Source organism: Phacochoerus africanus, chromosome 11 (assembly GCF_016906955.1).
Source record: "Phacochoerus africanus isolate WHEZ1 chromosome 11, ROS_Pafr_v1, whole genome shotgun sequence".
NCBI classification, from domain to species: domain Eukaryota; kingdom Metazoa; phylum Chordata; class Mammalia; order Artiodactyla; family Suidae; genus Phacochoerus; species Phacochoerus africanus.
Genome location: NC_062554.1, coordinates 33,644,141 through 33,671,309, shown reverse-complemented (window position 1 = coordinate 33,671,309; position 27,169 = coordinate 33,644,141). Strand labels below are relative to the sequence as shown.

Genomic DNA, 27,169 nt, shown 5'->3' with positions numbered 1-27,169 from the left:
GCCTTGAAGGGGAGGAGCAGAATATATATATATGCAGAATATATATATATATACACGAAAGAAAAGCATAGGAAGGTACAGTATTCAGGCCTGGGCGCCAGACTCAAACTCATAGAAGCATAAAGTGATACCTTTCCTGGAAAGGGAGGGGTCAAGTAGAAGGTAGAGACTAGAGTATGAATATTAGTATGTAAATATCCCTTTACACAGGAAAAAAACAAAACAAAAACATGAGCAGGAGATTAAAAAAACTAACATTATAGTTAAAATAATTGGAAAATTGCCTGATATATAGTAAGTGTTCAATAAGTTTTAGCTATTACTGTTCATTTAATCTAATCCATCTTCTAAGTTCTAGACACTTAGAATTATTTTATATAAAGTGTATCCATTTAATTGAGGCAAAATAAAGTTTTGATTAAAAATAACCTGGATAATTTTACTCAAAAACTTCTGGACAGAGTACATAATTTTGCAAAATATTTTCCCAAATTTGTCCTAGATAGAGTCTTTTCTATCACTTCATTCCTACATCAAAGAGCTAGGTGACATGACAGAGCATGTTTTCTAATTTGATCAGTGCTGTACTTCCACTCTGTTTTTCACTCCCTTCAAATGATAAACCATGTTAAAATACTATGCGTGTCTGTCTGTGTGTGTGTATACATATATATATATATGTAAGTAAAATACTTATGGGGTATTTTCTTCCTTTTTACTAAAAGTTTGATAGAAGTCTATTGTAGTCATTAGTACCTTATTTTGCATGACACATATCCTTTGGATACAAAGAAATTATTGAGATTAGAGCTCATTTGTTTACATTATCTTAAAAGGATCACACTGTCAAAGGCTGCCTCTTGACATCTCTACAAAAGTATTGTGTGAGTTGTATGCAAATAATTAAGTGAAAGGCATCCAAATGTACATATCTTGTAATATCGTTTCCTCTCGCTATTCTTACTTCGCTTATAAATTCATAGCTTTCAACTTTACAGAATCAAAACAGAATAAAATCATTAAACCAAAAAGAAAAAAAATCTGTACTCTAGTGTTATTCACATTTGAATCTTTGATTAAAACATCTGAGAGGGAGTTCCCGTAGTGGCTCAGTGGTTAACGAACTTGACTAGGAACCATGAGGTTGTGGGTTCGATCCCTGGCCTCTCTCAGTGGGTTAAGGATTCGCGTTGCTTTGAGCTGTGGTGTAGGCTGCAGACGCGGCTCGGATCCCACGTTGCTGTGGCTGTGCTGTAGGCCAGCAGCTGCAGCTCCGATTGGACCTCTGGCCTGGGAACCTTCATATGCCACGGGTGCAGCCCTAAAAAGACAAAAGACAAAAAAACAAAAACAAAAACAGAACAACATCTGAGAGGAGGCAGTTGCAAAAGTATGAAACTTAAAAAGCCCACAAATATATGGCTTTGGTTATAGTCTCAAAACCGAACTTACTAAAGGTAGTGTGGATCAGGCTGAACACAATTATGTAAGTATATTCCAAATAACTATTACGACCCCAACCTATTTAGACAAAGCTAAATGTCTATTTAGGTCTTCTGTCCATTTTTTTATTGGGTTTTGTTCTTTCATTTTTAACAGCTGCATAACATTTTGTTATTATTAATGTAAAAAATTATTCTACTGATAAACATTTAAGTCATTTCTAATTTTTTACTACTATATCACTGCAATAAATATTGTGGTACATGTCTTCTTATATACATCTATATGAATTTCTCTAGGTATAGAGAGGAAATTGCTAGGTTGAAATTTATGCTCATTCTCAATTTACTTTAATATTGGCAAATTGTTCCCCAAGGTAAACTATACTCCTACTTGTCAATCTATATGCATATATCATGTACGAGAATTTATTTTATGCTATAACCTTGCCAGTACTTGGCCTGTTGAGATTTATAACTGATCAAATTTGAGATTTAATTTCACTTTCCTGATTACTAGTGGTAACAAGCATTTTATATTTATTAGTCATTTACGTTTACGCTTTAAGTTGCCTGTTGAAATCCTTTGCCTACTTCCCCTTTTCCCCATAACAGGATTTTTTTTTTTAAACTGAGTTGTAAAATTTTTTGTGTGTTTTAAGCACAAATCCTTTATCACTTACATAACATGCAAATATATTTAACCAGTCCATGGTCTATATATTTATTTTCTAAGGTGTCTTTTAATTTTAAAGTAGCATATTTATCAGCTTTTTCCTTTAAATCTTTTATTCCTGTGTGTATAAGGAAATCCCAAATAAAGATATTTTCCAGTGCTTTTGTTTCTGAAAGTCTTCTTTTTCAAAAAGAAGTTACATATCTATAACATAAATCATTCAGGCTAATTTTTGTTTATGATAGTAGGATGGTTCAAACTGTATCATTTTCCATACAAGCAACCAACTATCTCAGAAACATTTATCGAATAGTTCCTCAATGCCTTCTTTGATTTGTAATGACCATTACTTTTGCCTATTTTTTCCCTGCTTTTTAGGGCCGCACCCGCGGCATATCGAGGTTCCCAGGCTAGGGGTCAAATCAGAGCTACAGCTGTTGGCCTACACCACAGCCCAGCAATGCCAGATCCTTAACCCACTGAGTGAGGCCAGGGATTGAAACTGCAACCTCATGGTTCCTAGTCAGATTTACTGTATAGCACAGGGAACTACATTCACTATCGTATAATAACTTCTAATGGGAAATAATCTGAAAAAAATATATAACTAAATGACTTTGCTGTATACCTAAAATTAACTTAAAACTGTAAATCAACTAATACTTCAATTAAAAATTTATATTTATTGTTTTTAGTCATATATTGGGACTAACAGTTAGCATGTTGTTTTCCTCTTTATCTCTTTTTGTTTAATTTTTATCTTTTCTGCTATGGATTGAATATCTATTTTAAAGTATTTAGCCATATCTTGAATGAATAACTCTGACATTTTCTAATGAATTTTAAAGAATTCTTAAGTTATTCAGTACTTCTCCTGAACATGATACGGATTTTATTTTACCATGTTATTTTTAATCTACTTATTACTGTTTAGAGTTTTAGTTTTTGTTTAAACATAATAAAAATTTTATATTTTACAGTTGACATTACATACTAAATTAAATTATCTTCTAATTTTTAGGCTCCGTTTGAATTTTCATACATATTGCTTTCTCTCTGGCTTTCCTTTTTACATGTTTTAATACTTTTATTGAAGTTCTAAGAGTGGTAACCCTTGTGTTTGGCTTTCTGGAAATATCTTTTTATTATTCTCATTACTGAATGATATTTTAGATGAAAAGAAAATTTGAGGTTAACAATTATTTTCCTCATCAATTTGAATATATTACTCCATTGTCTTCTGGCATCTAGTGTGTTGATTAGAAATCTGTTTGAAGGTTTGTTTTGTTTTGGTAGAAATCTGACTTTTCTGTCTGACAACTTTTAAGATTTTTCTTGATATTGTATACATTCACTACAGTGTAACTCAACCTGAATTTGCTTCTACTTAATATTTTTGGTACTTCGCATGTGCTTTTCACCTAATAACTCATCATTTTCCAATTTTTGAAAATTCCTGCAACTACTGTTTCAAATTAGTTTTGCTTCTCTGTCATTCTGTCTGTTCTATATATATATATTTCTAAAAATCCTTTTAGAAGTAGGTCAGAATGTCAAACTATCATATCTCATAATATCTCTTTCATAATTTTAATACTTTACCTCTGTGACCAGTTCTGAGTTAATTCCTTCTAACTTCTAATTAATTATGTCTTCTTCAACTGCATCTAATATAGAGTATATTTTATCTATCAAATTTTTCATTTAAAGATTATAGTTTTCATTTCCAAGATTACTGATTGGTTTTCACATTCAACTACATATAACTGTATTATCTCTGCCTGCTTCTATTCTGTTAAATTCTGTAATTTTTAAGTGAAAGTTATTCTTTCATGTAATTATTTAAGGAAACTAAAGTAAATATTTTAACATTTTTGTGAGATTTTTCCCCCTAAATTAATAAACCAAATGACTAGATTTTGATTGGCCTAATGATTTTGTTAATTTTCCTTTCAAGGATTAGATTTTTCTCCCTGTTTATTATGGATTTTGGTTTCTAGATTCATCTTTTTTTTTTAAATATATATGATAGGCACTTTATTTTGTTTTGTTTTGTCTTTGTCTTTTTTTTGCCATTTCTAGGGCCGCTCCCATGGTATATGGAGGTTCCCAGGCCAGGGGTCTAATCAGAGCTGTAGCCACTGGCCTATGCCAGAGCCACAGCAACGCAGGATCCGAGCCACGTCTGCGACCTACACCACAGCTCACGGCAACATCAGATCCTTAACCCACTGAGCAAGGCCAGAGATCGAACCCGCAACCTCATGGTTCCCAGTCGGATTTGTTAACCACTGCGAAACCACAGGCACTCCAAACTTTTTTTTTTTTTTTGGTCTTTTTGCCATTTCTTGGGCCTCTTTCACGGCAAATGGAGGTTCCCAGGCTAGGGGTCGAATTGGAGCTGTAGCTGCCGGCCTACGCCACAGCAACAGCAACTCGGGATCCGAGCCGCGTCTGCAACCTACACCACAGCTCATGGCAACGCCAGATCCTAAACCCACTGAGCAAGGCCAGGGATCATGGTTCCTAGTGGGATAAGTTAACCACTGCACCACGATGGGAACTCCTCTAGGTTCATCTTGAAGGGTATTTTATTTTTTTCCCACATACCTCAGTAATGACCTTCCCACATCTACATAGCTAAAAAATTTATAATGCCAGTTTGGGGGTTCTGTTTTGCAGATGTTGGGGATATTGCAGTACTAAGCAATTGATCTGGTGGGTAGTGTGGTTCAGTATCTAATGTTAAATCTATGACTTTGTCTTTCAGCTTCCTTGGGCCTACAGCTTTCTACAGTGCCACAGACACTACTGGTGATCCTACAATAGTTTTATTCATTCTCCTTTTATTGGAGAGCTAGAGAGCCTAAGCTCACTCCTGGATTTAAGCAATGAACCTTATTTCAGCCTCCGTCTCAGATACAGCACTATTAATTCCTTTTACTCTGCTGGGGCATATTGTTCATTGCTTCCTACTTCTAGACTTGGAGCTCAATAGACCTCTGTTTTTCAGACTTAGTCACAAATTTATTTTGTCCTGTTTCTGATGCAATGAAATACTTATCTTGTAGTTGAAGCCAGATTATGTTTGTAGTTTCATTTTTTAAAATATTTTATCTATCATTATATATCTATCTGGAGCTGAGACGATTAACCATGACAGACCTGACCCATCTTTATAAGAAGTTCTCAACTGTTTAAAATAAAAAATACATTAGAGAGTAAAAAAAATGAGTAGACAAACATCTAGGTAGTATCTCAAATACATCCTTTTTTTTTCTTTTTCTATGTTATATATTTTTAGTTGAAGTATAGTTAATTTACAATGTGTTGCATATGTATATTACATACATCATATACAATGAAAAAATAAAGTTTGTACTGAATATGCTAGGTCCATTTAATTATAAAAAGTTTTGAGGAAAAATACCCTAAAATACTAAGATTAATCTGCATAATGGTTTCATTTGTCTGTTTATCAAAAAGTTTATAAAGTTATATTCTTAAGATTTGTGCAGCTTGTTGTATGATATTATACTTCACTATAAAATTTTACCAAAAATAAGATGCAGAGGTCAGGGAGTTCCCATTGTGGCTCAGAGAGTTAAAAACCTGACATAGTCTCTGTGAAGATGTGGGTTCAATCCCTGGCCTTGCTCAGTGGGTTAAGGTTCTGGCATTGCCACAAGCTATAGTGTAGGTCACAGATGCAGTTCAGATCTGGTTCAGATCTGGTGTTGCTGTGGCTGTGGGGTAGGCCAGCAGCTGTAGCTCTGAGTCAACCACTAGCCTGGAAACTTCAATATGCTACAGGTGCCTCCCTAAAAAAGAAAAAAAAAGATACAGAGATCAACATGAAGAAACTTTATGTAATCCAAAGACCAGGGATATTGCACATGAAAAAGAACAAATGCACTTTATCAAAACACATTAAATACATCAGAAGTTCACATTGATATCTAAAAACAAAGAAGAAATGTCATTGGACACTGCAGAAAATAATGTATCAACACCATATTCTGAATAGCACTAGTTTAAATATTTTTTTTAAAGAAAAGCATTTTCTCTTTATTTTCTACATAAAATGTATTCCATGTTATCTAGGTAAACACATAGACCTAGTTGATGGGGCTTTTTTGCAGAATTTCAGTTAATAAATGTAGAAGGAATAACAAATTTAGAAAAATTAGTTTCCTCTAGAACTAACTTCCATTTTACAGGAAATGAGGGACAGAGGAAGTAAAGTTACATAGTATCATAAGGAAGCAAAGAGGTGAATACAGAATGTAGATCATTATACAGGAGAAGTGATTCTGATTCTGTAACAAACAGTGGTATGAAATAAAAAGAGGAGCCTGATCTCGATGTGAAAAGACATAAGGTACATAATAACCAAACAATGTCTGGACCTTGATCCTGATTTGAAGAAACTATTGGAAAAGTTTTTCTCTTTTTTTTTCTTTTGAGACAAAGTAGTAAATATTGTTATGAACCGAGTATTAAATGATGCCAAGGAATTATTGTTAATTTTTATATGTGTGATAATATACTGTGTTGATTTAAGAATATACTGATTTTTCTGAGAAATGGATGGGTAAAATAAAACAATGTCTGGATTGCTTCAACAAAGACAAAAGAGAAAAAGGAATGTCTCTAAATCTTGGAAATTTTGAATATACAGGTTCATTTTACTATTCTCTCTCTGTACTAGATTGAAATTATTTAATAAGAAAAACACTAAAAGTGATTAGAAAAACTTGAAAACCAGAGGATATTTAAATTTTCTCCAGATAACTGCCTTTTCTGTCTAGAGCTACTATCCTATCTGTTAGTAGCCATGGCCACATGCGTGTGGTGCACTTGAGATTTTGCTAGTCTGAATTGAAATGTGCTATAAATATGGACTATATGATGGGTTTCAAGGACTCTGTGCAACAAAAAGGAAAATAAATTATATCATTCTTATTTCAAAATTATTTATTACATGTTGAAGCAACAATATCTTGTATATATGTGATTAAATAAAATGTTAAAATTAGTTATATTGATTTAATTTTAATGTAACTACTAGAAAATATAAATCCACATATATGGATTGTTATAGGTTGAAGAAAGGAGAGCATGTGAGAGAAAATACATATTCCAGGTGAAATATATAGAGGTTTCTTAGTTTTGAAAGCTGTGGAAGGACTCGGACAGTTGATAGAACTTAGTACATAATCCCAGCACACAGATTTTTTTTTCAATACAGTGTCAAAGTCAGAATGTCTTGTAGAGTGAGTTCCCACTGTGGAGCATGGGGTTAAGGATCTGGTGTTGTCTCTGTGGCAGCTTGGGGCTCTTTTGAAGCACGGGTTAGGTCCCTGGCCTGTTAACTTCCATATGCCACAGATGTGGCCAAAAAAAAAACCCCACAAACAGAATGTTTCACAGTAGAGAGACTTCTAAAACAGGAAATTTGAGCCAGTTCTCAGCCTTCTGCGATATTTGAAGAGCATGAGAAGATAGTATGAAATTGGCAAAGTTACTAAACAGTAGTCAACTAAGAATTAAAAATCCTTTAAACTGGTGGAAATATAGTAAGACATTCAAAAGAATTTAACGCTATAAGAACATCAAAACATTTAAAACCTTTGGTTACTGCAGTCACTTAAGTTCTTAAGAAAAATCATTTTTGTTGAATTGGTTTTATATTGTATGTATTCATATGTACCAAATCATTTTAGAGACTGACTCTTACGGAAAGTTACCTTACTAAGCACTCCTACAGTTCCCATGAATTAAAAACAATCTCTACTTAATAATGACTATAAGCATATTTGCATTAAGTGCTCAGCTTTAAAAATGAAAACTACCAGAAATAGATGTCTTAATCTGAATTATTTAAAGTTTTTTTATATTTTTGGTAGATTTTCCACTGCTGGACTGCTAAGCTACAACTGGCAGCTCAGACTAAGTGGGAAGGATGTATCTAAAGCACGTAACTCCTAGATCTGATGAGCCCATTCTCCTTATGAAACCCCAAATGTCTAAATGTCTAATTTCCTCACTGTTTTAACTTCTATTTCCTGGTCAGCCCAATGAGGAAGGAATTAAAATATGAATAGTAAAATAACCACTTGGTACATGGGCAGACTCCAGCCTCCCATGAAGCAGCCTAAATGAACTGGCAAGCATACACGGCTGTATGACTCTACCAGGTCCCACAGGAGCAGCAGCTTTCAGGCATCCAAGAGAACTATGCATTACTAACAGGACTATAATGTTTTTAATAAGCCTGACTTGCCAAGGTAGAAGACTTGTTTATGCCTTTTGTGTATGGCGGCACCAAGTCAAGGAGGGAGCTGGAAGGTGCCCGGATTTGCCAGAGCAATACTTGCACAGCCTGGGCAAGATCGAGCATGCAGGTTGAACAGGAGCTTGATTTATGCCTTTGCCAGTACTAAGTTTCACAACTGCTGTTTAACAAATAATAAATCAATAGTGGCAGTGAGGACATTTTAGAGGGCCACATTCAGGATCTGAAAAATCAATATACATACGTGTTCTCTTAAGTAGTAGGTCTAGAAGGTTGGAGATATTGATTGGTTTGTGAACTACAGCCCTGCTTGAACATTTCACTGGTTTAATGCAGTCTAGGTGGTAGATATTGATAAAAAAATTCAAAACCAATTAAATTCTAAAGTGACAAATGAATTCAAATCTAAAATTCTCCTATTGAAATAATTCTTTTGTTGAAAAATTTGATTAAAAGAAACCTAAATGAATTATTCAGCTTACTGATTTTGCCAAGTGGAAATGGTAAGGGGCTTACAAAAACTTATTATCTGATAAATATTTCTGGAAACTGTAGCTAAGAAATTAAGAAATGTGCTTCTATAGCTCACATAAATGAGGGGACATAGAGTTGAAAAATTCTGTTGAATTACCTTAAATCTCATGTGAGAGATGGCTGCTTTTACTTAAAGTTGTAAGACATAATTGTATCAAAATTGTAACATTCCTAAATATATTTACCAATGAATATTTTGGTTTTTAATGATAAAGTTTATGAAGGACAAATGACCAATGGATAAAAGTAAAAAACTTTATATTAATTAAAGATTAATTTAAACTTCATATAAAATTTATTTCTAATTAAAAAATAAATTATTGCCTACTAAAAACTATTCCAGATCAAATTATGAGATATAATAACACATACAAAGGTTTTCAGAGACACTTGTAATAAACATGTCAAGGAAGGTATTCCTTAAATCCACTGATAAGTGAGACAACAAAGGTTCAGATGTCTCTATTAATTGTTTTAAAAAGTCACATGACTGTTTTGGAGAACTAAGATTAGAATCTTATTTTACTAACTGTCAGCATTTTTTCCTCATCTATAAAACAACATATTTTGTAGATTTTACTTTCATTGTTTAAGAACAGGAACAAAACAGGTCTGGAAATATTAATACACCTTGAAACAGAATAAAACTTGTTTCCCTTATTTTTTATATGAGTATATCTAAATAATGATACTAAATAATATGTGTGTAGTTTACAGCTGACAGAGACCACACAACCAGGTAAGCGTGTGGTTCCTGGATTAAATATCATGTGTCCCCTGCCTCTCCTTAGCAACTAGGCTACAGCTTATATGCACCAGTACTAGCTAAGGTAGTTATTATAGGCTAGAGGCTAAGGTTAAAATAAAATTTAATTTTTATAATTAATCTTAATTAATTTAATTAATAAAATTTCTTCAGCTTCAAGGGAATTTTGTAACAATCTATAGATCCAAAAGAGAAAGACCTAGCTTATTGTTAATGATCAAATTTCTGGCACACTAAACCATTATTGCTGATGTAATAACACTTACTATAGTGCCTCTCCTATTGTAGGCCCTCAACTCAACAATTCAACAAAGGTTTAATTAAGTGCTTATTATGTATGAGGTATTGTTTGAGGTATCTGAGATATTAAAAAAAATGGAAAAAAATGATTACTCTCATGGGACTTGCATTTCAGTAGAGTAAAAGAGACAAGAAAGAACAAATACAATAAAAAAAAAATTATATGGTATGTTAGAAAGCAGTAGTGACATGAAAAGAAAATTGTTGACCTGGGAACTAGAATTATATAAATAGAACTTCTAAAAAGTTAGGTGCCTAAGGTTAATTAAGTTAAAGAACTATAGTCTTACTTCCAATTTATTTTAAAAATTGAATTATATATAATACACTGAACTAGGTACTGGGGATCTGAAGTTGGGTAAGACAAGTCTTTGTCTTCAATGATGTTACAGTTTCACGTGACAGACCAGTATAGATATAAGGAGATAATCATACTGCAACATGCAACATGTCATTTTAACAGTTAAATAAAGTTAAGAGGGCAATTTTAGGAGTGGAATTAAGAAAGAAGAATGGTAAAGAATGCTACTGGCATGGAAGTAGGTTGGAACTGTTGCAGAAGGATTTCATTACAGTCTTTTAATTAGTTTTGTTATAATATTTGTTCCTTTTTTTTTTTTGGCTGCATACGTGGCACGAAGTGCCCACACCAGGGATCGAACATGTACTCCAGCTATGACTCCAGCCACAGCAGTGACAATGCCAGATCCTTAACCTACTGAGCCCTCAGGGAACTCCTTGTTAATATTTGAATGGTTATCTAATATTACGTATTATTGCAAAAGTAATAGATTTTTAGCAGGAAAGCTATCTAGGAAAATTTATACCGAAAAAGATGTATTTTTTTTCACATAGTTGGCTTGATTTTGAGAGTGAACTAATGTACTCACAAATTGTGAACTCCCTAAGTACAAGATTTGTCTAAACTTTACATACACATTTTATACATACTTTATCATATAGCAAACATTTATGATTTGAATGTTAGGACAGGCAACTGAATAGAACTTCAAGATTTATACCATTTTTTTTACCAAAGTTATATTTTTGAATATGTTGCATCTCTAAGATTCTTATTACTGTAGTAGAACAGGTTGTATTTTGTACAGGTTGTTTTATGTTAAATCTTAGCTCAATTTGATTTTTTACATAGATAATATAATTTATATATATTATATTTAATATATCTTCTGATCTTACACTACAAATGTAGGTGACTTTGAGATTAGAGCAATATCTCTTTATCACAGTTGGTAACTACAAAATTTTTGACCCAGATAAACATCTAAAATTAGTCTAGTACCTTAATCTGCAGCTTTGCTTCTTGCAGTCGACCTTTCCATGAGGCCACAAATTTAAGGCTATCCACCGAACAGACCATAGCCCTGTAAAAGTAACACATCAAATGTCAGAAAGCATTAATCCTCAGGAATTAAAATATGAAGAGCTATGGAAGATATATACATTCCTACTTATTTAAAATTGGAATATTCACAATGTGCAAGTAATCAGATATCTTAAACTGTGCACAATACCTAAGATTTCACACTAAGTTTTTAAAGTTTTATGTCAGTCACCTGTTCAAGGTTGTGTAACACCTTGAGGATAGGGTCTTTTTATTTTTACATCCTCCATTTTAACCATCACCCTCAAATGCAGGCCATGGTGAGTGTTCAATAAATGTTTACTAGCGAAACTGAAATACTGATATTTATAATATTGAAAATCCCCCAAATAACTAAACATCTGAATTTTTCCAGTATATTTTAGGAACTGTCCCTTTCATTACATTCTAACTTCTTAAAAATTACAGACTATATATGATATGATAAATTTTTAAAACAAATTTGTTTTAAAAAAAGTGTTTGATCTTAACCTTCAAATACTGTTTTCCACCAAGAAAACTTAGTCAGAATTGTCCAACAGAATTGTCTAGAGATAAAAATGTTTTCATGCAAAATCATGGACTTAGAGAATAGACTTGTGGTTGCCAAGGGGGAGGGGGAGGGAGTGGGGTGGTTGGGGAGCTTGGGGTTAATAGATGCAAACTAATGCTTTTGGAATGGATTAGCAATGAGATCTTGCTGTGTAGCTCTGGGAACTATGTCTAGTCACTTATGGTGGAGCATGATAATGTGAGAAAATAGAATGTGTACATGTATGTGTGACTGGGTCACCAGGCTGTACAGTAGAAAAAAAATTGTATTGGGGAAATAACAATAAAAAAAATTAAAACAAAAAAAAATGTTTTCATGCAGTTCAAAATGGTAGCCACTTGCCCACATGTGGCTACTGAGGACTCTAAATGTGGATAGAATACTGAAAAATTACATCTTTTTGGCTGCATCCAGGGCCTGGGATCAAACTCACACCATAGCAGCAACCCAAGCTGCTCCAGTGACAATGCTGGATCCTTAATCTGCTGAGCCACAGAGGAATCCCTAATTTTACTTAACTTTTTAAAAAGTTTAATAAGCAGGTGGTGTTCTTTTCTTTCTGATACAGACCAGGGTTTTTCCATCTGGACCTTTCAGCAGGACCACTTGGATTTGGGTGGAGTGAGCAGAACGGAAATAGGGGAAATGGTTCAAGGGGGAAATATGCTCTCATACAAATCACATATGAAGGGAGTTTTGAAGTCATTATTGTTATTGCTTCAGGATGTGTGAACTGTATTTTTCAAGGTCTTGATTTGCCTGATGAGCATTTCCTAGGGTTGCTGCTCCAGGCATGATGTCTTTGTTGTCATGGGGTCCAGCCTGGTCTAAAAGGAATTTTAATCAAAGTATAGTTGATTTAGAATATTATATTAGTTTCAGGTGATTCACAATTTTTAAAGGTTACACTCCATTAAAAGTTATTAAAAGATAATGGCTGTGATTCTCTGTGCTACACAATGTGTCTTGCTTAGCTATCTTACACATAGCAGTTTGCATCTCTTAATCACATGCTTAATTTGTCCCTCATCCCATTCCTCCTCCCTTTGGTAACTGCTAGTTTGTTTTCTATATCTGTGAGTCTGTTTCTGCTCTGTATGTACATTCATTCATATTATTTTTTTAGATCCCACATTTAAGTAATATACAATAATTGTCTTTGTCTGACTTAATTCATTAAGCATAGTATTCTCTAGGTTCATCTATGTTGTTACAAATGGCAGACTTTCATCCTTTTATGGCTGAGTAATATTCCACTGTGTGTGTGTTCTATATCTATATCTATATCTGTGTCTATATTCCACATCTTTATTCATTTGCTTGATTATGGATACTTCGGTAGCTTCTATGTCTTGGCTATTATAAATAGTGCTGCTGTGAACATTGAGGTGTGTGCATCTTTTTGAATTAGTGTTTTTGTTTTTTTCCAGATATACATCCAGGAATGGAATTGCTGAATCATACTGTAGTCCTATTTTTAGTTTTTTGAGGAATCTCTATAATGTTTTTCATAGTGGCTATGCAAATTTACATTCCCGCCAACAATGCACAGGGGTTTCCTTTTCTCCACATCTTCTCTCACATTCACTGTTTGTAGGCTTCTTGATGATAGCCTTCTGACAGGTGTGTAGTGATATCTCATTGTGGTTTTGATTGGCATTTCTCTAATAATTAGTGATGTTGAACATTTTTTCATGTGTCATCTGTGGCCATTTGAATTTTTCTTTGGAAAAATGTCTATTTAGGACCTTGCACATTTTTTGATGGGGTTGTTTGTTTCTTTAGATATTGAGTTGTATGAGTTTGTATATTTTGGATATTAACCCCTTGTAGGTTGTACTGTTTGCAAATACCTTCTCTCATTCTGTAGGTTTTCTTCATTTTGTTGACAAACAAAATACTGTGCAGAAGATTTTTAGTTTAATTAGGTCTCATTTGTTTACTTTTCTTTATATCTTTTGCCTTAGGAGAAAGATCCAAAAAATATTGCTACAATTTATGACAAAGAGTGTTTGGCCTATGTTCTCTTCTAGGAGTTTTATGGTTTTAGGTCTTAAGTTAGGTTTTTGAGCCTTTCTGAGTTTATTTTGTATATTGTTTTACACATAGGTGCCCAGCTTCCCCAGCACCACCTTTTGAAGAGAATTTTCTTCATTGTATATCCTTGCCTCCTTTGAGGTATATTAATTGAGGGATTTATTTCTGGGCTGCCTAATCTGTTTCTATTTCAGATAGTTCATTATCATCTTATAGAAACACAATAGATTTCTATACGATAATTTTATATCCTGAAAATTTGCTGAATTCATTTAATAGTTCCAATAGTTTGGAGGCGAAGACTTTTGGGTTTTCTATATAAAGTATCATGTCATGTGCAAACAGTGAAATTTTTACCACTTCCTTTCTAATGTGTATGTCTTTTATTTGTCTTTCTCATCTTACTGCTGTGGCTAAGGCTTCCAATAATATGCTAAATAAAAGTGACATAAGAGTGGGCATCCTTTTCTTGTTCCTGAATTTAGAGGAAGGCTTCTTTCTTTAAAACATAGAAAAGATGCTGGCTGTAGGTTTGTCATAAGTGGCCTTTATGATGTTGAGATATGTTCCCTCCATACCCACTTTGATGAGAGTTTTTATCATGAATGGATGTTGAATTCTGTCAAATGCTTTTTCTTCATCTACTGAGATGATCATGTGATTTGTGCCTTTTCTTATGGTAATGTGGTATATTACATTGATTTGCAAATGTTGAGCCATCCTTGGGACTCTAATAAATCCCATTTGATCATAGGATATTATCCTTTTTATATATTGTTGGATTCAATTTGCTAAGTTTTTTGAGGATTTTTACATCTATAATCATTATTTCCCTGTAATTTTCCTTTTCTTTTGGCATCAGGGAAATGGTGGCCTTGTGGAATGAATTTAGGAATATTCCATCCTCGTAAATTTTGGGGAATAGGTTTAGAAGAATAGATATTAGTTCTTCTTTATACGTTTGGTAGAATTCCCCCTGTGAAGCTGCCCAGATTTAGACTTTTATTGGTTGGGAATATTTTCATTAAAAATTCAGTTTCACTACTAGTGATTGGTCTGTATCAATGATCTATTTCTTCTTAATTCAGTCTTAGTAGGCTGTAGACTTCTCAAAATTTATCCTTTTCTTCCAGGTTGTCCAATAACTGTTGGTAGTATTTCTTACCATTTTATCTCTATGCTTTGGGCTGTTATTTCTTTTACATTTCTTATTTTGTTTGTTTGTGTCCTCTCTTTTTTCTTTTTGGTGAACCTGGCTAAAGCTTTATCAATTTTGTTTATCTTTTAGGAAAAAAACAGCTCATGGCTTCATTCATGTTTTCTATTGTTTTTTAATTTCTATTTTATTAATTTTTCATATGATCTTTATTATTTCCTTTCTTCTGCTGACATTGGCCTTTGTTAGTTCTCTTTCTGATTATTTTAGGTGGTATGCTCATTTGCTATTTTGAGATTTTTCTTGTTTCTTATGGAAGCTTTCTAGTTTCATACAGCTGTGGTTGGGAAAAATGCTTGATGTAATTTCTGTCCTCTTAAATTTCGATACCTAGAATGTATCTCTGTCCTGGAGAACATCCCATATGCACTTCGAAAAAATGTGTACTCTACTGCTTTGGGGTGTAATGTCCTGTGGACATCAATCATGTCCAAATGGACCAGTGTGTCATTTAAGACTTCTGTTGTCCTACTGATTTTCTGTCTGGATGATCAGTCAGTTAGTCCTTGTCTTTTGTGATAGACTTTGTTTTAGTCTATATTGTCTGATACGAGTATTGCTATCTCTAATTTTCTGTCACTTCTATTTGCATGAAATACCTTTCCGCCTGGTCTCTTTCAGTCTGCGTATATCTTTAGCCGTAATTATTATGCATCATGGAGTAGGTCTGTTTGGGTTCATCTTGTTTGAGACCTTCTGTGCTTGCTGTATGGGATACCTATTTCCTACCTCTGGTTTGAGAAGTTTTCAAGTATAATTTCTTCAAATAGATTTTTGTTCTCCTTGTCTTTCTCTTCTTCTTCTGGAACTACTATAATAGGAATGTTGGGGCACAATATTATGTAAGAGATCTTTTCTTAACTGCTTTTTTAAAAATTTGCTTTTCTTTCAGATGTCTTCTGACTGGATGATTTCCACTAATCTGTCTTCCAGATTGCTTATGCCTTCTTCTGTATCACTTAGTCTGGTAATCATTCTTTCTAATGTCTTTCTTTCTTTTTCTTTTTTTGTCTTTTTGTATTTTCAGGGCTACACCCGCAGCTATGGAGATTCTAGGTTAAGGGTCCAATCAGAAATGTAGCCGCTGGCCTACGCCAGAGCCACAGCAACATGGGATCCAAGCCATGTCCGTGACCTGCACCACAGCTCATGGCAATGCTGGGTCCTTAACCCCTTGAGTGAGGCCAGGGATTGAACTTGTGTCCTCATGGGTTTGCTAACCACTGAGCCATGATGGGACCTCTGCTAATGTATTTCTTATTTCAGCTATTGAGTTATTTATTTTTGACTGGTCTTCATATTTTCTAGTTCCTTGTTAAAATGTTTAAAATGGCTTTTTTTTTCTTTTTGTCTTTTGTCTTTAGTCTTTTCAGGGCCACACCCAAGGCATATGGAGGTTCCCAGGCTAGGGGTCTAATGGGAGCTACAGCTGCCAGCCTACGCCAGAGCCACAGCAACACCATATCCAAGCCGTGTCTGCAATCTATATCATAGTTCACAGCAACGCTGGATCCTTAACTCACTGAGCAAAGCCAGGGGTTGAACCCACAACCTCATGGTTCCTAGTCAGATTCGTTCCTGCTGCACCATGATGGGAACTCTAAAATGTTCATTTTTTAAATTAATTCTTTTTTAAAAAAAATTTCAGTTAACATTTTCAGTACCAATTAATTCTTTTTTATTTTTTCCTTTAACAGCCCACTTGCGGCATATGGAAGTTCCTAGGCTAGGCATCAAATCAGAGCTGAGCTGAGGCCTATGCCACAGCCACAGCAACACCAGATCCAAGCTGTATGTGCAACCTACACTGCAGCTTATACCAATGCTGGATCCTTAAACCATGGGGTTAGGCCAGGGATTGAATCTGCACCCTCACAGAGACAGCATTGGGGTCTCAACCTGCTGAGCCACAATGGGAACTCCCCAATTGTTTTTAATTTTTTATCTGGTAAATTGCCTATTTCTCTTTCTGAGAAGAAATAGATTTTTTTTCCAGTGGTTTTCTCTTATTCTTTCAATTGAGAGTAGTTTCTCTTTCTTTTCATTTTACTTAACTTTTTTTGCCTCTGTGAATTTAGGTGAAACACTTAGCTCCTATGATCTTGAAGGAGTGGTTCTTATGTGGGGGTGTCTCTATGCAGACGATAGGTGCCCAGTTCCTTTGGTGGGAGAGCTGGATTTGATGTGAATGCCAGAGGCAAGACCCCTTTGTCTCTCACTGCTGACCTCCAGTCTCCTCTGTGCTCCGCAGGGGAGGTGGGCCCATGTAGTTTCTCTCTGTTTATTGGGGTAGGAGGGTGGATTGAGCTGTGGTGTAGAGCAGCTGCTGTCAGAAATCTGGGCTGCTTCTGGGGCACCACTGGGTAAGCATCAACAGCCCCCATAACTCCACCCAGGCTCCACCCCAGGACTGAGTCACATCTGCATCCCAAGGTCAAGTCTCTTCCCTGTTCCTGGCCACCTTAGATTCAGTATAATCTTGTGGCATGGAATGAGCAGGGCCAGAGCATTTGCTTGGCTCAGGCTGGAGTGCATGATGAATCAGTCATGGGAAACCCAGAAGCTATTAAAACAGACCTCTTTCAGTCCTGCCCCAAGGGCTAGCCAGTGTGTACACATTCCTCCTGAGTGGAGTCCAGGCTTCTTCATCTGTCCCAGCAGTCCTCCAGCTAGCAAAGGGTGGCTTTTCTCCTCCATGTAGGATCTTAGGACTGGGACATCCAGTCTGTGGCTTGATTCATTCATTCATTCCCCAAGGCATGGGTCCACGTGTATAATCACACTTTTCCTCCAAGTCCCCTTCACAGGGTCACCCAGCTTGATCAGTTTTTCTCCCCTTCATACCCAATTATATGTATATTTTTTCTAAAGCCTTGATTATAAAGGAGTCCTACCAGTTTCCAGTTAGTTTTTAGTGAGAATTTTTCTGCATGTAGATGTATTTTTTATGTGTTCATGTGGTAAGGTGAGCTCCACATCCTTTTACTCCACCGCCTTGGTCTCCTAAATCCTATTTAACTTTAAATCATTCACATTTAAATAGCCCCATTTGACTTCTCCCTACCATATTGAACACAACAGGTCTAGATAAACAAATGATCAAAACTTTAAAAATTAAAATCTGCCTTTTGTCTAATAAAAATATATCATAATTGAAAGCACTGCTTTCTAAACTAAAAGTTGACTGTTATTAAATGTCAAGTATTAAGAAATAGCACAACTATCCAGATTCAACAATGAATTCATTTCTTGACCACCAAGGGAATGTTATCAGAAATGAATAAATCATTACCCTCTGAGACAAATAAGTATTTCATTTTATTTACCTTGCAGTTTCCTGGCGAAGAGCATTAAGAAATGTGTCTGGATGGAAGAGTTCTGATAGGTCAAGTGTGTCAGTGAGAAGAGTTTGCTTTTCAGCTCTCTCTACCCAGCTCTAGACGGGGAGAACACACATTAAAAAAGTTTTAAACACGATAGAAATCCATTAAAGAATAATTATGTGTAAGTTATTTTCAGTGAGGAAGTTATACAGTTTCTAAATGCTTTGAAATGATGTCTGGGGTAAAAAAAGATTTCCACTGTATGTTGTGAAATCTGTTATAGTGTTTTGAAATAATGTCCATCTATCACAAAAAAAAGCGTCTCTGTACAACCTTTTGTTAGTAGAGATCTACTCTAAAGAGTCTAAAATATGAAATTGAATCTCACATATGGCATTTACAGGAGATGCTGAGCATCTGGGTCTAATTCTATAGACCCAAGGTCACCCATTCTTGCCAATGCAAACTGAACCTGGGTTCCAGATTCAACAGTGAATTTGCTGTCTTACTGAATCAAGTATTACTGTGGAGGGTAAAGTCCTGGAAAAAATATTTTTTTGTTAAAAGGTGTTTTTTTAAAATAATCTTTTCTATTTATCTGCCATTTTATAAATCAATTTATGCTTCATTTGTAGAAAGATAGATCATGTTTGAGGAATATAATAAAAAATTGCCATTTGGCACAAATAACAAAGACAACAAAATGCTGTGCAAAACTTACTGTGTGCTTTTCATGTATTAACCAATTTTATGCTACTAAATCCTGAAAGTTGGTATTAACATCCCCATTTTACAATCAGAAAATGGAGGCATGGTGAGTTTAAGGATCTTTCCCAAGGTCACAGAGCTAGTGTTGGAGCCAAGGAATAAACTTGGGCAGCCCTAAGTGATTTGGCTTCTCTGTAATATTTCCTGTGGGTGCCAATGTGCCTTAAGAGATACATATACTGACTGATGATTTCTGGATCAGTCTGTTTTTTCAGTTGGTACGCAGAGGTAGTACCACAGTAATGATTATTAAAAACTTTCAGAATTCTCATTTACTCAGTAATTCATTTTGGATGATTTATAAAGCCTAGGAAAAATTTGTTTATTAATTTATCATTGTACAGAAAGGCTGTGTTTTGCAGCCAAAATATTTCTATGTCCTTCCTATGAATTGATAAAATATCTCTTTAACAAAGCATAATTATTTCTTCTTTGACACTCTCCCTTTAATAGTAACACTTCATAAAGTATGTATTTTCAATTAAATAACTTAAAGTTATACAGAGCAAATATTGTATATCAAATATTTTATATCTATCTTCTATTTTCATTACCTAACCATAGTCAACAAATTAGGCTTCCATGACCTTTTTTTATTGTAAATAATATCTATCCCTGTTATTTTAAAACAACCATTTAAAAATATGATTTACTCTATAAATACATCAATATATCAATCAAATATAAATATATCAATTGTACTATTGTTTCAAAAAATCCTTAACATTAATTTTCAATCCAAAAACTCCAAAAGAGTTGCCAGGAAAGGATGTGCATATGTTCAAATTAATTAAAAATTAGAATGTGGCTGGTAATCAGAGTTTTACTTCATTAAACTTTGAAATAACATAATTAGTTAAGGAGAAAAAGCTTCTTTAGTAAAATTGTTTTTGTTAGTCCATTGTCAAAAATAACGTGTTAGTCTATTAAGATTAAAGGTAGACTACAGAAAAGGTATATTTGATAAGGTAAAGTTTAAATAACAAAGATTAATAATATACAATGTATATAATATCTTGAACAGCAAACTTCACAATAAAGAAACCAAAAGCACATTTTAAAAATTAAAAAAAAATACATTTAAACTTGTCCATGGATGTTTATAGTCGCTTTATTCATAATTGCCAAAATTTGGAAGCAACCAAGATACCTACCCCTCAGTAGGTGAACAGAAAATAAACTAGGGTACATCGTGACAATGGAATATTATTCGGGCTAAAAATAAATGAGCTACTGAGCCATGAAAAGACATGGAGGAACTTTAAATGCATGTAACTAAGTAAAAGAAGTCATTCTAAAAAGGCTACATACTATATGATTTCAATTATTTGACATTCTGGAAAAGGCCAAAGTATGGAGAGAGTCAAAAGATCAGTCTTTGTCAAGGATGGGGGAGGAGGGAGAGATGAGGATAGAGCAGAAGATTTTTAGGGTGGTTAAAATACTCTATATGCTATTATAATGATAGATTTATGTCATACATTTGTCCAAATTCATAGAATGTTAAAAGCCAAGAGTGAACCCTAAGGTAAATTATGGACATGGGTGACTATGATGTGTCAATATAGATTCATCCTTGATAAAAATGTACCATTCTGGTGAGTGATATTGATAATGGGGGAGGCTATGCATGTTCTGGGCCAGGGAGTATATGGGAAATCACAGTAACTTCCTCTCAATTTTGTTGTAACCTAAAATTGCTCCAAGAAATAAAATCTTTTTTAAAAAATACTAATTTAAAAGAACAGAAATAAAGACACTTAAATAGCATAATCTTTAATAAGCAGCATCATGCATATATGGACTGGGCTGTCAACAAAATTGTAGGCATATTAGCTGGCAGTTTATTGTTCAGTAAAGGTTTTTTTCTTTACTCTACTCCTGGTTACAGGCCATGCATGCTCTTTTTAAAGGACAAGGTTTTAGCCCAAATATAAGACGTATGCCTCTCCTGTGATTATGAGACTATATAGCTATAATTCTTCAAATGATATGTAATTAAGAAAATAAGCAAATAAAACCTAATAGAATTGAACAACTTAATGAGTTACACAATTTCTTAAATACTATAAAGAAACACATTTAGAATCATAGGCAGTAAAACCTCTAAACTAGAATAAACCATAGAGATCATCTAGTATAGTTTCCTTACTATAACATTAATAAAATGCTTTTTCCCAGGAGACACAGAACAGTTTTAAGATGCTGAAAATTTTATTTTAAAAAGGCTAGTAAAGAAATAGAACATATGAATAGAAATGCTTTCATTCACTCATTCAGAAGCACTGACTAAAGGCAAAGAACTTATCTAGTTAGGGGAGATCAGAGATGTAGAAATAACTGTGGTAAAAGGTATTAAGTGGAAAATCACATAAGAAATGAATAATGTCTCAAGAGTGTTCTACTTTTATGTGGACCAATAGATAGATAATTTTGAAGGAAAAGGCTGTTCTCTCAAGAATTGAATATCAAGTTAACTTACCATTCATTTGTGAATATAACTTAGTATCATTTTTTAGGCCAGAGTTCAAAAAATAAATAAACCACACCTCTGTTTCTTCTTTTAAACGTTAATCAAATATGTTCTTCAGGGAGTTCCCATCGTGGCTCAGTGGAAACGAATCCAACTAGGAACCATGAGGTTGTAGGTTCTATCCCTGGCTTCATTTAGTGAGTTGGGGATCTGGCGTTGCTGTGCAGGTAGCAGACACCTGGCGTTACTGTGGCTGTGGTGTAGGCTGGCAGCTGTAGCTCCAATTCTACCCCTAGCTTGGGAACCTTCATATGCCGGCCCTCAAAAGACAAAAAAAAAAAAAAAAATTCATCACATTTTAGAACATATGACTCAAAACCAAGATTTTTGAGGATGTAGGAGTCAGTTAAATCAATTAAACACAGAATTGATTATTGCAATGAAATTAAATGCACATAATAAATGCAAAATTAAATGTATATAATAAAAAACCTTTTGAAAAACTCAAAGGGCCCTGAAGCATAAAAACAGAAATAACTAAATCAAAGAATGGAGTAAATCAAATTGTATTAGTTATACTTCTCAGAGAAAAAGCTTTTCCTTTCATGTGTTCATACATATTATGAAATGTATCTTGTATCCAGACAGAGAAGAAAACAAGCCTCAATCTTTTATCATAATGAAACAATAATATAAGAATTTAAAATATTATAAAGGTGGCATCATAGATTACTGGGGGATAGAAAAGATGTTCAATAAATGGTGCTAGGGGAAAATGGTCAACTTTCTGGGAAAAAAAGTTTAATATTCAATTAATATCCAGCCTAGAATTATGCTAATTAGTATTCAGAGTTAAAAGATACTCCATGGATTAATGTTGAAAAGAATAAAACTAATTCAAGTCAAGGGAAAAAAGATTAGGTCTAATTAGAATGGTAAACATTTTTTTAGAGAAAAAAATGGAGTTTCCTTGTGGTGCCGTGGGGTAAGATCCAGAGTTATCAGAACAGCAACTCAGGTCGCTGCTACTGCACAGGTTCAATCCCTGGCCCAGGAACTTCCTGTACATGCCATGGGTTCAACCAAAACCAAAACAAAACAAATAACTAACAAAAAGGTGAATCTGATAGAAGATCCATTAAAGAATGGAAAATCAGCATGCAATTATCATTGACAATGGAAAAAATGTGGTTTGTCTATGACTGATTTAGGAATCAAAAATCACAATGTTTTGTACACAACTTTCCATTATGTTTTCAGAAATAATACCAATTTGATAGGACAGACTTACTGACTGTAACAGAAAAACTTTCAACTACTTTTATTGTTCTTCTTTATTCAAAGATAAAGTTGTATGACATAAAACACAATTTGCAATTGTCTATTTAGATACTAATAAATTATGTTGAAACAAGATGTAATAGAAGCCTTTAAATGGCAAAAACGGTTTGCATGAACCAAGGAAAGCCTTGAAACACTGTTTTGGAAATAAAGGTACCAACAGAGCAGATACTACTATCACTGGTTACTTGCAGGGAAAGTAATTTATTTGCTAGGACCTGCTGATTCTTCGAGAAACCAAACTTATCTTAAGAGTTTAAATTCTCTGCATGTTTTCTGCTGTAAAGATCTTCTTACTGTGATACTCCAGGAAGCTGCTGAAATTGGTATGCATGTGATAAAAGCTGAGATACAGATAAAAATTCAAGGAAGATTTTGGTATCTTGAAAGCCAATTATGTTGCTATATTGTCACACTTCTAGAACCAAGATTTATCTTCTGCAAGCAGTACAAATAGCATGGTTTATAGAATTGTTTCTATAAAGCTGCAGATCATCATAGACCATAGATTCCTGCTTAGTATTCCAAATGTGCAAGACAGTTGACTATAGGCAGAATTTATCAGTTGACAGTACTGAGAAATTACTGTCCCTGTACAAAATTTGACTCCTAAAATTCTGTAATACTATCACTATATTTTATTGGATAAAATTTCATATTGCACTATACTCCAAGTTTACTCTCTCATGGTGATAATATGATTTAAAGTTTGGCAGTATATTAATCTTAAATCTCGGGATTTGGGCCAATATGTATTTTTCTATGCAATTCTAATTTAACATATGTATTTATTATATATCTCTTTCACTGAATGTAGAGATTGCTGGTGGTAGGAATTTCATGTTTTCCTCACAACTGTGTATTTATAGGACTTAGAACAGTGACGAGCACACAGTAAAAGCTCAATAAATGTTCACTGAGTGATGAATAAATTGATGAATATATACAAATAAAAAACATCCATAAGGTAGCTCTCCTAGCTGAGTAGAGTACATAAAATAGGGATGCTAGAGGTTTTAGACCACATACAAACTACTTTCAATTTTGTTTATATAAGTTTCTATAAGAATAATTTTATTGAGTACCTACTACGTGTAAAACACTGCAGTAACAACTGTTGAAGTTACTAAGATGAGTTAGGACAACAAAGACCTTCCCTTTTCAAGAGTGCAAAGTACTGGAAAGCATTCCAACATATATTTAGACACCAGGAAATGAATGAAAGGTAGACAATGTCATTTTAATAAGATTATTTTCAAAGTTTGGGATCTTAAGAGAAAATGAAACGAGTCTCCAAATATTAGATGGTGGAGTAGAGTGTAAAGTTAAACTGTAGTGTTTATTAAGTAAATTTAGATAGAAGCTAAAATCTCAGAAATATATACAAAATACATCTCAGGAAGCCAAGTCATAATGACTGGGAAACATGAAAGAGATTTATGTCAGTTTGCTGTCCTGGCTTGAGAATTGATCAGAATCCTTGACCAGGGTGGAAGCAGGACTAGTCAGGTGGCGGCTGCGCTAATAATGACTTCAATCAAGGTAGCAGCAGTGCAAATGGTGAGAGGTGTCTCTGAATATATTTTAAACATACAGTCAAGATAATTTTTCTGACGGAATGGATGCATAGCATGAGAGGAGAAGAGTTAACAATGATCCTAAGACTTTGGGCCTTTGCCACAAGGAGGATGGAGCTGACATTTACTATTATGGAAATGATGGTGGGTAGCACAGGTTTTTCAGTAAAGGGTGGGAGTTCAATTTTGAAGATGCTAAGTTTGAGATGTTTATTAAACATCCAAGTGAAAATACTGAGTATACACTAGAGTGAGGAGAGAATACTGGGTTGGAGCTATAAATTTAAGAATAACCAAAGTTTAGCTGGGAAGCAAAGTCATGAGATCACTACAGGCAGAATGCAGACAGAAAAGGGTGGAGGACTGTGCTCTAGGGAATTCAAGTAGAGATGAGGGAGAAGAAAAGCCAGAGGATTGACAGATAAGAAGAAAACAGAAGTGTGTGGTGATCTGGAGGCCAACTTATAAAAAGCTTTCAATGGGGATAGAGTGACCAACTTTTCAAAACGTTGCTGATAGGTATGGTCCAGAACTCTGGCATGTTATCATAGAAAGGGCACTCCATGGTGAGTTCTGTCATTTACCATATAACTTTTGTAAACTATGTTAACTATTCTTGACTTGGGGGTTTTACTTCTCCCATCTTTAAAAAAGGAAATAATAATATCCACCTCATATGTTACAATATTACAAGATTCCATGTAAAGCACATGTATGCCTGACATCCAAAATGCGTTTTCTTATATTCTTTTTCTTTTCTATCCTTTATTGGTTATTTAAAAAGTTTGAATATATGTTTGAAGTGGTGCACTGAAAGAAAGTGACCTAAAAGCTCATATATAGGTAACTGATACATTTTATTGCTAGAGAAGTGAGAAGAGTTACTTAGATTAAACCCAAAATGGTGTAATGAGACACATTTCTAGATCTAGAAATGTCCCTTGGACTTATTAGTGACAGGGTAAAGGGGGAAGAAATAAGAGGTTGATGATCACAGATTTTTTCAATGAAGAGTTAGTTTTCTTAAAGTGGGCAATAGAAGTAAAATGCAATGTAAGAAGTTCATGTAATCTAGGTGGCCAAGGTAACAGCAAGCATCTTTGCAGACATGCTAGAAACTGTGTGTCTGAATATACGAACAAAAAATACGAAGCAGCATCTAAAAAGAATCTCAGGAAAACACAGAGTGAGGGAGGTATAGGGGCTTATACCCACACTAGGGAAAAAATCTGCTTCCCAGCATTCTGTGGTGGGAGGGATTGGAAGGAAGCAACGTAACATTAGCCTCTGCTGGTGTAAAGGGTACTTTGGCACTACATAGTGCTTAATTAAGGCCTAGCAGATTTAATTCAGGCCATTGCAGGAGCAGAGATGGCACTAAGTGATTCTAGGTTGCAGTGCATCTACTGTTCACTCCTAGAGCACTGTACTTCCTTCATCACTTTGATTGTTTTTCCTAAATCCTAAGAATAATTTATACGTCATGCAGAATGGCATTTATTAATAATAAAAAAATAACAACTAATTTTTTTTATGGCTTAGATCTCCCCAGATTTCAAGGTCCCTAATAGCCGATATAAACAAAATTCTGTCAGAAGAAGGAAGGGTGGCAGGATTTGGTAGTATATGAGTCTACCAGTCACTAGTTTGAATGAGGCAAAAAAAAAATTGGTAAAGTTCAAGAAGTCATTATAAATTTTATTTTCTTATTTATTTATTGCTTTTTATGGCCAAACCTGCAGCATACAGGAAGTTCCCAAGCCAGGGGTCTAATTGGAGCTGCAGCTGCCAGCCTATGCCACAGCCACACCAGATCTGAGCCACATCTGTGACCTATACTGCAGTTCATAGCAGTGCTGGATCATTAACCCACTGAGCAAAGCCAGGGATCGAACTCACAACCTCATGGATACTAGTTAGATTCTTAATCTGATGAGCCACAATAAGAACTCCACTATAAATTTTAAAACTAAAGACACAAAACCTAAGAAGTAGCCCAGTCCTAAAAACTAAGCATGGAAACTTGCCTTTGATACATGCACTCCCAGTTGATTAGCAGTAGCAGTATAAAGCGGAGACATTCAGGAATGCATTAAACATGTTTAGAATACTGGGTCTGTTTAGCATATGCAAGCCTAACTGGGTAACAGAGATGAAAGTCTGTATATCTTCAGAGAGAATCAGTTTATGAGCTATGCTGGAACTAAAATTGTGGATGGAGTCAAGGGATCCAACTGTCAGAAGTTGAAAATATGAAGACAGAGGAACAAAGGCAAATGCTGGCCCCACAGACTTATGGACTGGGTAGAGAACATGCTGGAATTCAACATGATCAACACCAAAAAACCAGAATAACCTGGGGAGACATTCTGCAGACGTAGGAGAAAACAAAGAATGGAAATCAGGAATAAAAGAAACTCTCAGAAGATTTTACTTCTGACAAAAAGGCAGAAAAACATGAAGTCAGGAAAGTAACTCTAG

The 27,169-nt window shown here is 34.5% G+C and overlaps 1 protein-coding gene across 1 annotated transcript in view; it reads right to left on the bottom strand.

Moving 5' to 3' along the window:
• DYNC2H1 (dynein cytoplasmic 2 heavy chain 1) overlaps positions 1-27,169 on the bottom strand; it is a 306,581-nt gene that overhangs the window by 8,295 nt on the left and 271,117 nt on the right. Inside the window, exons 86-87 of the mRNA XM_047752686.1 lie at positions 18,533-18,642; positions 11,320-11,401 (exon numbers count right to left, since the gene is read on the bottom strand). Coding sequence (XP_047608642.1) covers positions 11,320-11,401; positions 18,533-18,642 — 192 coding nt within the window. The remainder of the gene's footprint in view (positions 1-11,319; positions 11,402-18,532; positions 18,643-27,169) is intronic.